Genomic DNA, 15752 nt, shown 5'->3' with positions numbered 1-15752 from the left:
AATAAATGTTTTCATTATTATAATAGCTTATAATATACTATAATAGCCGTAATTATTAAATAGTGTTTAAGAGGAGTAACACGGGAATCTTCCCAGAAACTATACTTAAATATTTTCATGCAGTTTTTATCGACAAGATCAACTGAAATCTAAATAATACGTTACTGTGAAGTCAAGTTTGGACATCATTGTAGGAAATTTCGTGTACACTTCATTCCATGAAGATTGAATATGTGTGTGTGTGTGTGTGTGTGTGAGAGAGAGAGAGAGAGAGAGAGAGAGAGAGAGAGATCCTTAGCTGAAAGAAAGCTGCGAAAAAGACATTGAGAAATCTAAATTATTATTCATATCTCATTTAGAGAGAGATTTTACAAAATTACATGTAAAAACTTATAGAATTTTAAGTAATTTGAATCAAGATATTATAGAGAATATAAGAATATATATGGATAAAAGTACATAACAATGTTCTTATATTCTCTATATAATGATGGATAAAAGTACATAACAATGGTATTTTCAGGATTTATGGTTACATACTATAAAAGAATTACAAATACCAGAATTCAAAAATAATCTCGTTACCTCATTTCTATAAAGGAAGTGAATGATATATTAAATAACATAAAAAAAACCACATAACCAGGGGAAGATGGTATTATCATAAAATGATCAAAATATTCTATTGAATTTCTTGAAAATATTTACAGATTATGCAACAGAATATGCGGTAGGAAGAAGCACTGGAACCCATGCAAACGGCCACCTTCATTCCAGTGCATTAAAAGGCAACCGTCTTGAGTTTGAAAATAATCATGAAATAAGTCTTCTCAATAGTGGTAACAACTTATATCCACAATTTATATAAAAAAGCAAACTAGAGAGAATCATTACATTGCTAAAATAGTTGAGGAATAAAACGCATCCGCAAGGACAGATTCTGAATAAATGGTTACATTCCATTCATATTACTAAATGAAAGCAAAGAATTCAAAACACCAACACAGGTGTGTCATTTATATATTATAGGAAAGCCTTTTATTGCTTGAACAAAAATCAACTTTGAGAAAAACTCGCAGATGAGGAAATCCCCCCCCCCCTCCACAAAAAAAAATATAAATATATATTACCAGTTTACAGTCTTTATAGATATAATCTCATATCAGTCATATCGGGTACTGAAATATCAAATCAGAAACCAATAAATCATAACATCCGACAAGGCTGTCGTTTATCCACAACACTTTAATGTACACTGAGTTAATGCACTTTATTGTACCTATGTGAATACTACACGCAGTTTGTACAAATATTCTACATATTATACAAATAATGTAAGATAATGTACATTACTTAAACAATGTGCACATTATATATATTATATCCAAATACAGTAATATTAAGAATACGAGAATATTATTTTTAGATAATGTAGTCATACAATTAAATAAGCACATCATCTGATAATTGAATTTAAATTGTATTTAAATAAAAAATGCTTAAGCATTAATTACGTTATTTTAAAAATTGTATGCAAAAATTGAAGAAACCTTTGATGCAAAGAAACGCAATTGCTCTTTAATGTAAGAAGCCTATACTTTTTGTTAATCCCTTATTTCTGACCTTATTCGTTTTCTTTCGCGAAATGCGAAAATGTCAAACATTACTAACGGGGTCGACCCTATTTCTAAACGCATCCCCTGGAGTTATGATTCCAGTCTACTCCTAAAACGAATGGGAATTCCCATTCTGTTGGAACCATCGTCCTCCATTCCCGATATCGAATTAAAAGATATTCCATTTTGCCAGATGAGCCGTTGATGTTTTCGGATTACCCTTGGATTTGAATTACTTCTATAAATAGCACGTGCGAGTGCTAACGTTATATTCACACACAAGTATCTCCAACATGGAGAGGTAACAGTCCAGCGAGAGAAAACAAGACTGTATAATAAATGGAAACACATTTATTAGAGCAATATTCTAGAATGTGATAAGCTCTTCATATTTGGAACTCTCTCTTCTGGGCCTTCATGTATTTCGAGCCATTCAGCTACTCCGAATCTAATGAATTACAGTTAATCTAACAGATAAGCTTAAGTGTTGACGATTATTCTTGATTTATTTTTAACGGTATTAACAACACCAAACAACGAACTATTTTATAAAAGTATGTTTTATTAACTACTTATATTTCGCTCGATTTCAAATCAGCATCATCAGAGCCCAACACAACATGTACACTCGACAGTAAGTGAAACAACACAATTGTAACGGACAAAAGATCTAAAGTCCTATTTTGGTAGCCTAATGTTGTAAAAATGTTACAGGTGGGAGCTGATTCAAAATAAAAGAGGTCTTAAGATGTTGGAAGTTTATTTTTCACTTGGTTAGACTACAATAAATTTAGTTTAATCTTTTATCCAAGCGTAAAAAAACAAAGTTTGCGGCTGAAAATATCTTCAGGACTGAGTATAGGTGAGGTAAAGTGGTGCAACACCAGGCAACTCCGAGCAAAGGTGGGCCAAGCTCTGATCAGTCCTTGTCTCAGTATCTCCCATAATGTAAAGCGCATCTCCTTGCGGACATGTATACTGCTATGCATTAAGGGAAGGGCCACTACCCAGACTGGTTTCAACCTTTATTGAGGTCTCGTCAGTGGGAGGCAGACCCAAATGTGGAGATGCCAAGGCAGAAGCAATAGGAAAAGTCATATTTACCTATAGGAGTTGCCAACATTTAAATCGATTATAACATTTACTTGTTTCTTTGGGTGGCATTTCGGATTTCTTCCTCGAAGGTTTGCAGAGCTCTGAGGAAGATAATAGATGGCGAGGATTTTGTGGTTTTGTTTCTATACCCGTTTCTATAGCCAGTTACTGATTTGATTGATTGATTGTGTGTGTGTGTGTGTGTGTGTGTGTGTGTGTGTGTGTGTGTGTGTGTGTGTGTGTGTGTGTGTGTGTGTGTGTGTGTGTGTGTGTGTGTGTGTGTGTGTGTGTGTGTGTGTGTGTGTGTGTGTGTGTGTGACTGAGAGAGAGAGAGAGAGAGAGAGGAATTTCTCCAACTTTTATTCTCGCTATAATATTTATATAGAGCCTGTTAAAGTTCTCTGTATGTCCCCAGGTTTCTGTCGTCGAACGGCAGTTTGTTTATCATGTCAGGTCCGTGGAAGTTTCGGGGCTTTTCCGTAGTGATTATTGTGCTTATGGGTTAAGTAGTTTGTTAACTGTATTCGTATCTGATATGTTGTTCTGGTTACTCTGTAGGTTGGACTGAAGTAGTGTTTTAACATGACTGTGTACTAGCATAAGTGTTTCACCTTAAATATTTTGTGCCCATGCTCCACACATAAGTGTGGGTAGTTCCTAGAATATCAGTTTCACCTTTTATTTTGCAACCATTGAAACCTGTTAAGTTTGTTGTCTGCGCAGAATGCGTATGATGTGATTGTATTCTTAGAATGTTTTCACATAATGCTTTATAGATTAGTATTTTTGTGTATGTCGGGGCAATATCTTTCAATCGATATAGTTTTCTTGCTCTTATCCTGAGTTTGTTGTGTAGGTAGTTTGTATGGCTATTCCAACTTTGATCAGCATCGAAGCGAAGTCTGAGATAGCGTGTTCTTTTCACCTGTGTGATGGTTGTAGTTTTAGGATCGGCGATTTGTGTATAGGAGGATGATGTCACATAGTGAGATGCTTTGATTCTATGGGTAGGATTTTGGGGGTTTTATAAATATCATTTGCTTTGTTTTTCCAGGGCAGTTTTCGGTTAGTCAGTTAGTGATTTGATTGATGTCGTGTTGCATATTTCTGTAAGCGATATTTGCGTTGTTATGAATGGATACTATGGCCGTGTCGTCTGCGTACTGGAAGATTTTACTTTTTGGGGAAGGTGGCTTATGTCATGTATGTATATGTTAAATAAAATGGGAGACAGGTATAGCTCCAGGCGGTACCCCACAGGTTACCGGTACCTCTTTGATGTACGCTGATCCTATACGTGTGATGTGCTTCCTGTTTTTCGTGTATGCTTTAAACCACTGGAGTAGACGACCTCCAATTCCGATATGGGTTAGTTACGTTAACAAGGTTTTGTGTGTTAGTGTGTCAAATGCTTTTGTTAGGTCAATGAAAACGACTAATGCTATTCTGTTTCCATCCATTGCAGCGTTTATTAGGTCTGTGAAATCTTCCAGGAGTATTGCTGTTCCTTTATTTTTTTGAAAACTATATTGTGTTGCGGGTATGATTTGAAATTTTTCAACGTATGTAGAGAATTTGCAATGCACGATGCGCTCCGTGATTTGATTGATTACAGACAATGTGGCGATGGATCTGTAATTACTAATAATGTAATTACAGACATTATAAGTAATCATTTCTTTTTTTGATGTTTATGTATGGGTGTAATTAATGCAGTCTTTAATGTTTCAGGTATGTGTCCTGTTTCGAAGATTTTATTTAACAGTTTTAATATAACTGGACATAGATCGGTTGAGTGTTTCTTGATGTCTTTTGGACTGATTCCGAATAATTATAATATTTTTTTTTTAAATGGCAAATAATACTTTATTCTCTCTAATAAATTGCATACGTATACATACAATTTATGTAATACATATAATACACATATTTATATAATACGTACAATTTAAAATAATTAAACACAATTTAAGAGATAAAATTACAATTTTTCACATGTGGTTCAATTCAGATTCCAATTTATCTCCTACTTTGTATAGTGCTCAAGTTATACAGCACAACAATTTGTGTGTTATTAGTAGCAATAATAATTTTTGTAATAGTTTACAATCAGTTATAATTCAGTTATTCAGGATAGATTACACGATTATTATCTATCAATATAATTTTTTCTGTATAGAATGCTAGGAAAATATATTAATTAAGTTGCATAGGTAATGATTTTGACAGTATGTTTTACATTTTTTTTCTCATACATATGTACAAGCTTACATACATATAATGATCTATTTAAATTAACAATGATTTACTTTTTTATTAAATCGATTATAATATTTACTTCTTTCTTTGGGTGGCATTTCTGATTTCTTCCTCGAAGCTTTGTAGAGCTTATCTGAGGAAGATAATAGATGGTGGTGGTTTCTTGGTTTTGTTTCTATACCCGTTGCAAGCTGAAAATCCTCTTATTTGGAGGTCCAATATGTAAATTGAGAACTTTAATGAAATACGATATTTTTAGTTTATTTTTATTTATTACTTTATTTTTAGTTTTGTAAAATTATTAAATTAATGACTGTACATCATGCAACCCACGAAGTGATGTTGACCGATTGCACCTACCAACAAGAATAGGTGGACGGAGTTCTGCTGCAATTTAGATGACTTTGGAAGAAAAATAAGAAAGAAAGCCTTCTAAAAGCAACAGGAAACATATCTGATTACAAAAAGCAATAGCAAAATAACCGATGTGTGCGCTGAAAAAATAAACTCTTGCATGGCCAATTTCTTCGTGATACTGAGGAAAAATTTGACATGAACAAGACCTGGCAATGGCTACAATATGGATATATTTAAAAAAGAAACAGAAGATTTATTGTAACAGCTCAAGAACAGGCATTACAAACTAAAAAGCAAAAAGTTTATACATTAATAATAACAGAAAATGCAGATTATGCGATCTAAAAGAGTTGACTGCAGAATAGCTGATTAGTGCCAGCAACAAGATAGCTCAAATTGACTATAAATTCCGCCATGATCAAGTGGACAAAATATTTCTTTGGCATGTATGCAAAAAATATGGCTTTCCTACTTCTGATGACTGGTGGTAGCATTAAATGACTAAATATCGAGATGTGGCAATCGAAGTTGGCCGGCTGTGGCTTAAACACACCAACGTGATCCTAATAGTTATCGTTGCATTACTTGGAACAATCCATATTTAACGACGCTACTTGACAGACTATTCTTTGGTTCTTGAGCAGAATCTGAATTGCTTTGTATCACTCAAATTGCTGTTTAAATAATATCTTGTTTTGACTTTGTATCAATAATAATAATAATAATAATAATAATAATAATAATAATAATAATAATCTGAAAATTCTATTATAGAGAGATTCAATATGTAACTTGAGAAGTTGAATGAAATGCAATATTTTTATTTTACGTAAAAAATGAAAAATAAAGAGAAAGCACCTAATAGATATTTTTAAATGAAAAAAAAAATAAATATCCTGACTCATCTGACTTAATAATTATTTTAGTTAAAATTAGTTATTAAGTGAAAGTTATAATGAAAGGTGAATGAAAGTGTTTCATTTCGTTTTATTTATTTATTTTCGAACAGCATTCATATCCTTTATTCAGTTTTAACCAGTCATGTTTCTAAATTTAAAAAAAAAATATTTGTTCATAATTAAATGTACCCGATGAATTATAGAGCGCTTCTGAGTTGTGGTTTGTGATTCATTTTGATGCATTTTTGTTTAATAAATTTTAAATTTCTGGAATGCTTTTTCTTTACACTCTTTAGGTTTTTTTTTTTTTTTCCGTAATTGGAAAGAATGCACCGTCATTTCTCATCGCTGGTGAGGCTAGATTCCCATAGCGTGTTAAATAAGAGACTATGTTCGTAATAATTTGTTTATACTTAGTGTGTGTATATATCCAATCGAAGGCTTGATAATGTCCCTCTTTCTCCTATAATCGATGAATTGCATAAAGTCTGCAATGATTTTTCTCTGCAGTTACGCAAGAGAAGTTAGCACGAGGCTATTTATCTACTGTATTTTTTCGTACGTAATGTTTTGAAAGTAAGCCTTTTAAACAGTAGGTGTCAAGTTTGATTACTGATTCGCATACTTTATTAACTCATTCGTTTTTTCACTCGATGCTAGTCTGTTGAAGTAGAATGTTTACTAATAAATTATTGCGTGAATACGATTGTATGACGACAGCAGTGACGCACTGGCAGCAAACTTAGAACAATTGAGAATTAATTATGTGTCTAAATTAACTCAAAATTCTCTATCGTATTTTCCTTGATAGCTAAAAATAAATCGCATTGCTATAGATTCTCTTGGAATAAAGTATCGAATTAAATTTCTAGCCTTGGACTGAAATGATCAAGACTCTTTCAGATGGAAAATTTCCTGTATATTGACGTCAAGAATTGCCTTCGCATATGTGACGAAATCATTGAAGAAAAGACATATCATGCAATGAGGAAAATGTTACCTAAATTATGTCGGTAAGGTGATTTGATGAGTAGTTAGGTAGGTTGAAAGCTATGAGGTAATTAAGAAAGCTTTTCCTGGCTTATCATTATTGCTCTATGATGAAGAATTACTGTTGATGAATACTGTTATTATGAAGAATCCGATGTATATCCGGACCGATTCATTGGAAGCATTCTGATTAATAAAAATAACTAACTTACTATAGATATAATGTATACAATAGGCTTTTCCCTATCCTCTGTTAGCTCAATCTGTAATAACAATACCATTTAGTTGGAAATACCTGGGCTGGAATTTTACCCCAAGAATTTTTATAAGGGCTTTTCAAAATCTTTTCCGCTAAATCTTTTCCGATTTAGCGGAAAAGATTTAGCGGAATCTTTTCCGATTTCTTCCCTAAAAACAGGTAAACATAGGCAGTTTACTTACAACATATTCCACAGGCATAAGACTGTCCACCCCATCATCAACATGAAATTCCTGATAAATACTGTCATAATATCGAGGATATTATGACAGTACTGCATGAAAGGTTTACATTATTAGTATTTTTCTGTCGAAAAATCAATAATAGATTAATTATTCCAAATTAGTCTGTCATCTGTGAGGATGCCAATATCCTTATTATATACTTCTCTCTTTTAGCGTACGTCTATCTGGATCGATCCACCTAGATCTGGTCTTCGTGCTGATCTTTTTCGGCTATCCTGGCATCAAATAAATATTTGTTTCCTCTAGCATTTCATTTGCTATTCTGTTTAAGTGACCATATCATCTGAGATTAGTTCTACGAACCTTATTGAATGCTAACGGAAAATTTCCTTCTTGTTATCTTCATTTTAATATGATTCTCTCATTGATGGTATCTGTATGTTCCCCTATTCCTTTTCCAACGTCTTATATCTATTGTGTTCAGTCTTAAGTTCACTATTTTTTTAACCAATCTCTCAGAACCTTGTGTCAAACCAAAATGAGTCAAATTTTCCAACTTTCCATTTTGCTAAAATGAAAAGCCAAAACGGCTATTTTTTTCTCTAGCGAGGTTGATAAGTTAAGGGGATGCTGAAAAACAATAAGGGATTTTTATCCCCTTAACGTTCCATTTTGCTGTTTGCCAGCATCATTCTACATTAATGCTTGCCAATTAAGAAGATTATTCTCGTGTTTTATTGTTCAGTATTTCGGCTACTTTTTTTTCCCTAACCGCTATTTCCTGAGTAATAAGATCATATATAGAAGAAGCTCATTTTTATCTTCTTTGTTCTGGTAACAGAATTAATTCAACCACAAATTCTCCAATTCTTCTGAAATTTCCACTTCCGCTCATTCAAAGACACAAACTAGGAAACCTTCCCATCTAAGGAGGTTCTCCAGTTTGGCCTCATTCGAAGTCAGATGGCGGTGTTTTATAAATACATTTTTTATCCATAACAAGTATTCATTACGATATCAGTTATGCTGAAGAATTCAAAAGATAAATATCTGTAACCAAGGCCATATGGACTGCATATTATTTTATACCGAGAAGCCCACGTATTTTCCGGTATACCACTGAAGTGATAAAATATTTTCTTTTTTATCAGTCAGTAACATGTAAAAATACAAGATACGTACATTATTATATTTCCTTTCAAAAGTTTCTTTGATTATGAATATAATGTTGCAAATAAGAAAGCGTCGTTATTTGCAAAATGAAATTCAATAAAATGAATTTTGATCATTCTCTCTGTAAGAAGCTCTATCAGATAATCGGTGGAGGTCTAGAGATTGTGTTTGTGTTGAATTTTTCCACAAACCGGTATCAACATGACTACCGTAAGCCTATATAAAACGAAATCAATATAGTTGTCGTTTAGGTGGCATATGTGAGAATTTACATCACGTGTTTGTGTAAGCCTTACTGGTTCTGGAATGACAATTCGGTTTTTTTTTTTTTTTTGCAGTGTTTCATTATCTTTTTAGTTTATTTTATTGCAATAAGTGATTGTTGAATACCATCCTGTCAAAGCCTTCATAACAAACTGGCTACGAGACTATGAGTGAGCAGTTTAATTACATCTTATAATAGCATAAAACCTTCTCAAAATGATCAAGACTTGGAGCACGTCTTTTCATTTGCCACTCAAATGTGTTTCACGTTTTCAGACATAGGTACTGATACTATCCCCTGTCCTTAAGCGAACACTTTAATCAATTAAAGTGTTCGCTTAAGGACATTTTTAATAGGATTTTAAATGGCTACAAATTACATGGACTCAGAACTACAGTATTTCCTATTGTATATGGCTACAGCACATGTAACTGCAGCCAACCTTATTCGCGGTCGGTTTTATATTTATGAGTTAAAAACCGGAATATCCGAGAAAAGCAACCTCATGGCCACAGCTTAGATAGATAGAGATCTGCACGCATGTAGGTATGTTCACATTCATAGCTTATATATTTTTTCTTTCTTCTTTATTCTAAAAAAAAAACAATTTGTAATAAATTTCCACACATAATGCTAGCTCCCTCAATACTGCAAATGCTTAAATACTTATTAATCCGATAATTATATTAAGTCACGAGGCGTCAGATTTGTTTCATTAGACTTCTTTGTCATTCCAATAGGTTAACCTCATCCTGTAAGGAACCGAAGAGCTATTTTTCCTTTCTAGAAAGCGATACATTTGTTTGTTCGCTATCCAGTTTATAAGTTTCGTAAATTCCATCTTTATATTCAGTGTTCTGAATATCAGGATGACACCAGGTTAGAATTTATTAAGTATACTTTTAGCGTTCGTATAAAAGACGTAAGTGAATCTGAACTGAGTTTTTTGCTCGTCATATACATCCCCTATAAATTTACGCGGAAGTATTGTAGGTATTAACAACTTAAGTTCCTGTCCTGATTACCAAGTAGACCAGCATTCGTTGACTAGTATTCCTTCCCAAATATTGTGTCCCTGGCTCCTAAAAATAATTTTACAAAAACGTGTTCCGATAATTTCTATATCTCGCATTCTTAACAGAGTTTGATATCTTTCTGTTCATAGGAACTTCCTTCCCGATGCTCAGTTTCTCTCTGTTATCACAGAGTCATTTATCATATACGTCAACGCTCTTGACGCTTTGCAACTTATTTAAGTGCGGTCGATCCCTACTGAACAGCTCACTTTATCCAAAAAATAATTTTTTTTTGTATTAGTTGTGTACGATGTTCTTTTATCTAAGTCAAATATTGGATTATTGGATATGAAAACAAAACTCTACTCTTCTTGAAGAGATTATCACACCTCTTCATTTGATGCTGAGAACACACTTTATCACATCCTCCATCCCCTTCTCCTGATAAATATATCTTAGTCCTGTCCACATGTCTTTTTTACACAAAATTACAGTTACACATATCGATAGGTGTACAGTTAATGGCAAATTATCATCCTCCTCGTAGCTAAACGAATGTAGACTACTATTGTTAGATGTGCTATCAACAGGACTCTGCTCAATAACTGGCTGCTTCAAATCTCAAAGAAATCTCAAATCTGAAAATTCGAGATTTCTTTGCAATTTCTCCATTTATTAAACTGCTTCCTTGGCTTCCTCAATCGTATAAAATCCTGATAAGTTGAGATTTATAAATATTAAACACTTACTGCATTGTTTCAGTAATCTATTTGATTATCTTACTTTGCTACTTTCCGCCTTCCTTTCATCCTTATTAATCACGATGTTCTTAAGTATACAATCAAATACGTAAGAATAAAATTGAAAGAGCAAGTCTCTCGCTGATAATTTTTCAAAAAAAAAAATGCATAGATAAAGCTCATTCGGCAACGTATGATCACCCTGTTTGACCCTTAATATAGGGTAATAATTTTAGATAGATTAACTTTACTAAAGCATGTGACATCGAAACAACAAACTCTGCAGCCATGTATAGATGGTCAAAATACACCGTATCGTCGGTCTTTTTATATTTTGAACATCCGAACGAATTTTGATAAACATATAAGATCCGTAATCTACTATAATGCAGTCGAAAGTGCCATTTATTTTACTGCTTTGCTCACAATAAAATTTGTTTTTCAACACTTCATCCATTAGAATAATTTTATGTTGTTTATGTCATCTATTTCTTTTCGCAAAATGAGCAAATTGTTGCTATGACAACATACACTGAAATTCTAATTGTTATTTATGTACATGTGGTATGTAAATTCAGATGCTATGTAGATAAAGATGGTTAATTGCCATCTTCAGTGACTAACACGGTAATGTATAAATGACTCTATCATAAATAATATATCAGAACTCTCAGCATTTAATTTACAAAAAAAAAAAATAATAATAATAATAATTAAAGATTCTGCTTCTATTTTATTGGAAAAAGTTTTATTAGTCTCTCATTATCTGGCAATCTACACTGATGCATTTTTTACACGTGACTGTTGTAATAAAGGAACTAGAATCATTTGAAACTGGATGCTTCAGATATACAGTACAATACATCGACAATTAGCAGGCGATGACACATCCACATTGCAAGCAATTTTTTCTTAGTATCTTCAACTTAATCCGATTTGTTGTCCACAAAAAATATCAACGAATTCAGCAACAACTTTATGACGGGATTTTGATTACACGGGCGGCTTTCTGCATCAACTGGCTTATAGGAAGGCTATCAACATCAATAAGCCTGTTTATGGTACTTTGCGGATCGAAATCAGCTTTAGCACTCTCGGGGGAGGTGTAGCCATACTGGTAGCTGGCTACATATTCTGGAAACCACTGTGATAATTTATCTCGCACTGAAAGTTCGCGTATAGGTCCAAGATCTCCTCCAAATTCAGATGGGAGACAAGATTTGGGAATGTGTTGATGGAGAGAGGTGACGTCACTTCCATGTAGAAAAAGCTGAAAGGAAATTTTATTTAGAAACACTTCCTCTTTCATATTTGAAAATTACGTATTAATTATATACTTTAATAATTATATTAACAAACATTTAAAGAGATTAATGTCTTCATTTCTATTAGTTTTTCTACTTTAGAAGTTATTATTTTATTTTGTTTTATAATGATCTTGATCCCACTCAGTTATTGAAAAATTAGAGATATTCTTATGCTAAATAGAGTGCAGCTGTAAAAAAGATGACATCCAATAGCAGGTAATTATCAGCAATAAAGAGGAAGTGGACTACCATCTGGATATACAGCTGAAGGGTGAGTAATAATGGTCGATTGTCCGGACCTAAATAACTTTTAACATGGATGATAACGGGAGCAAAATTGACCCAATAATATCCCAAAAACTGTTACCCTCGATGTTGACTACATCAAATTATCTTGTCAGGTATGTCAAAAATGGAGTGATAAATAACTTAATGGAGTAATGTGGAGGAATATTTTACTAACACTTCTTAGGTCTCTAGATATTATTAGATCATAGGCTGAATGGTGCGATCTCTCTGTGAATTTGCTATCAGCACCTATTCGGGTTAATCATTAGCTGCGCCTACTCTCACAGAAACATCACAATGATCTTTGACTTCAAAAATTTATCTGTTCGAAACTGTACTCAGTTATCAGATCTCGATCTCACTGTACTTCTTTTGGATGTGGCGGAACGATATATACCTAAGAGAGAGAGAGAAAGAGATGGGCCTATTGCCTGCTAATATGACTGAACTCCAGCAATTCATATTGTTGATCCGGATAGAGATATTGTGGCACATTTCGAGAACATCTCTTCTCACCACATTTAGAATATCTGAAGGTCCATGATCGCTCTACATGGCATCGGACTGAAGTTCCGTATGTGAATGATAATTTTCATTCACATACGGAATGAAATAAACTGAAGTTCCGTATGTGAATGATAATTTTCCTGTATGCTGTCAAATCAAATCTATTTAACAGAACCCTATCCTTATTAGTCTTCTCCTGTTCCCATTTATACAACTTGAAGCTCACTATTTGAAATTCAAAAATATGCTGGAAGCTCACTGCATGCAGAAATTTATAAGAACTCGATTTAAAAAAAAAAAAATCCATAAAAAATAAAAATAAACGTAATACTCGTCATTGTCAAGGAAAATGTTAAATTCAAATTCCGCAGTATATCATATTAATTATAATAAGTTATGATTAAATTACTTATGAAGTTATATATATGCTTTCCATTCTAACTATAATTATAGCTTGAATCTTCATTTTAAAATTTTATATCAAAATTTTAACGTTTTTTGTATAAAATATTTCAAATTTCAAATTAATCTCACCCGGCTTTGTAGCTTGGGGCTGACCAGGTGTTTTGCACATGCCCACATAGTTTCACATCCTATTGGATAATTTAGAACGTGGAGCTGTTTGTAACGCATCGGAAAACTATCCTAGAATGAAAAACAGAATAAAAATACCAAACAATATAAGAAAAAAATGCGGTAAGCATTAAAATATGATTCCAATATATGTAAAGCAAAAGTAACTGTGCATTCTTTAAATAGGGAAATATTTGATCACTCACCTGGCATATATCGCCAAGCTTTCTTAGTTTTCTGTATTGAAAATATTTCTTTATTATAGCAAAACTTAAACATTGCAAGTCGACGATTCCGATCCCTCCATTTATGTGCGTCATCACGAAACTGTTCGCCCACTCAAACATCATCAGGGATATCCGGACCACCATTTCGAAGGGAATGTTGGTAAAATCCACCCGTTCTATAAAACACAATACGAAACACTTCTTAGTTGCCGATGATTACTAAACAACAGATAAATAAATGCTAATTGGAAAATACAGTTAAATATTGAAGATGAATGGTTTACATTCATCTACGATATTTAACTGTATTTAGTGGTAGTTAAAATAAGGTAGGAAGCACACAAACCTAATTTGATTATTCCAATAGACTCTCCATTGGGTGCTCTATAGGGAAGCACAGTCATGCATCGAGTGAACAGAACTGGATTGATCTCATCAAGACTTGACGTGTTGAAGTACACTTTATTGAGAATACGATTTTTATAATAATTTCTGATGTTAGTAAGGGCTCGTCGTACATCGAACTTTCTCACTCGTAGAAACATTAACAGAAATTTTGGATCTGTGTTGGGCACAAAGTCTTTGATTTCTAAAAACGACAGAGAAAAAAAATGTAATTTAGGGAACCTCGATATTAAATGAATAACTGTATAATTTACTAATATTGCTAACTGCAGAAATAATCTTCAAGTGAAGTTTTGTTTCCTGACAATGGATTTTACATGACAGGTAAACGAGAAATGTACCTTTCAGCAACGCCATGAGTTCCTTCAGAGCAGTTTCTCTTGTTTCTGTATCCTCCCTTAGTTCCCTGGTTGCCTTTTCCAAGTCCTCTGGTTTTAATTCTTCATCTTCAATCGACCTGGGTGTCGAAGTATCGTTGAGCGAAAGAGAATTCATGATAACAAATGGCAGTGGAACCCTACATATGTAAAATTAATTAAATATATTGAATGGAATGAATATAGAAAAAAGGAACTAATTACGTTTTAAAAGCATAGTTTAGATCAAAACGGAATCACTTAAGACGTATAATATATCAACTCTCTTGCATTTCGTATTTCGAAAAACACATTAAACCTGTTCTTAAGGAATCGCATAGCCTTACCTGCACTTTCCAGAGGCTGAAATGGGTTGTAGATAAACAAATTCTTTGACACTCACTGTATCCTACAACCAAACTGTCGTATTAAAATAGCTATTTTAATAAAAATGAACACGAGATCCAGTTTCTTGTTGGAATTATTAGTGGTGCCTGGAGTTGAAAGATGTTGTTCCGCTCACAAAATTACTTTTTGTTTTCTCCCTTTCTTAGAATGACTAAAATGACAAGCAAGAGAGGCTGTGCTTTAAATATCACCGATAACAGCGTCTACAAAAACAGGTTTCTTGGGAATCATCCTTGAGTAGCCTCTGACGTGTGTTGAGGTAGACCTCAGGGTCACTATAAACAAAGTTGCTTATTGAAGCAAAAAGCTCATTACATGTAACAGCATATATTTAGGATATATTGGAGATAAAGAAAAGATATTGGGATATAAATAGTACCTGAGCAAAAGTTATCATTCGCGTCAAGCTAATTTGTTTTATACACTACATTCTTTGAGAGGGACAGACTTCCATTCTTACGTGGGGATTGAAAACAGGATTAATCTAGCATGACAAATTCGCACCCTATCAGTGTCAATTTTTAATATCAGTCCGCAATTTCTTTTATACGTTAGTTATATATCAGAGTTAAAAAATAGAGAACTGGAGATGACTAAAGTTAGATATGTAAATATTTCCCAATTTCGATGTAAGGCAACGATCTCCACGAATGCTTGTTAGAGAGGGGTGAAAAGTATTTTTAAAGGTAGAAATGGGATATTTCGGCAGTCTATGAGTGTATGAAAATGTTCAATTAACGTTGTTAATTGAACCTTTCCTATCATCATCAAATTACTGACATATACCCACAGGGGGTGTACAGAATTTTATGATGGTGCTACATGAA

The 15752-nt window shown here is 33.3% G+C and overlaps 1 protein-coding gene across 1 annotated transcript; it reads right to left on the bottom strand.

The window, feature by feature from the left end:
* Window positions 1–11730: 11730 nt before the first annotated feature.
* On the bottom strand, window positions 11731–14999 carry LOC150106976 (alpha-tocopherol transfer protein-like). The gene is made up of 6 exons (XM_090393525.1): window positions 14865–14999; window positions 14503–14678; window positions 14103–14345; window positions 13736–13932; window positions 13491–13601; window positions 11731–12124 (listed from the first exon to the last, which is right to left on the bottom strand). The coding sequence occupies exons 2-6, from the start codon at window positions 14654–14656 to the stop codon at window positions 11831–11833; spliced, it is 999 nt and encodes a 332-aa protein (XP_090249651.1). The 5' UTR covers window positions 14657–14678; window positions 14865–14999; the 3' UTR covers window positions 11731–11830.
* Window positions 15000–15752: the final 753 nt, after the last annotated feature.

The sequence above is a fragment of the Typopeltis vanoorti genome, chromosome 5 (genome assembly GCF_054136105.1).
Source record: "Typopeltis vanoorti isolate ZY-2024b chromosome 5, IOZ_Tvanoo_1.0, whole genome shotgun sequence".
NCBI lineage: Eukaryota > Metazoa > Arthropoda > Arachnida > Uropygi > Thelyphonidae > Typopeltis > Typopeltis vanoorti.
This window is presented reverse-complemented; position numbering and strand designations above follow the sequence as displayed.

Coding starts and splice junctions, on each gene's coding strand:
- LOC150106976 (XM_090393525.1), bottom strand. CDS start 14,656: ATGAATTCTCTTTCGCTCAACGATACTTCGACACCCAGGTCGATTGAA. Junction 13,933..14,102: donor TATTGGAATAATCAAATTAG/GTTTGTGTGCTT, acceptor TGTGTTTTATAG/AACGGGTGGATTTTACCAAC. Junction 12,125..13,490: donor GCCCCAAGCTACAAAGCCGG/GTGAGATTAATT, acceptor ATTTCCTTTCAG/CTTTTTCTACATGGAAGTGA.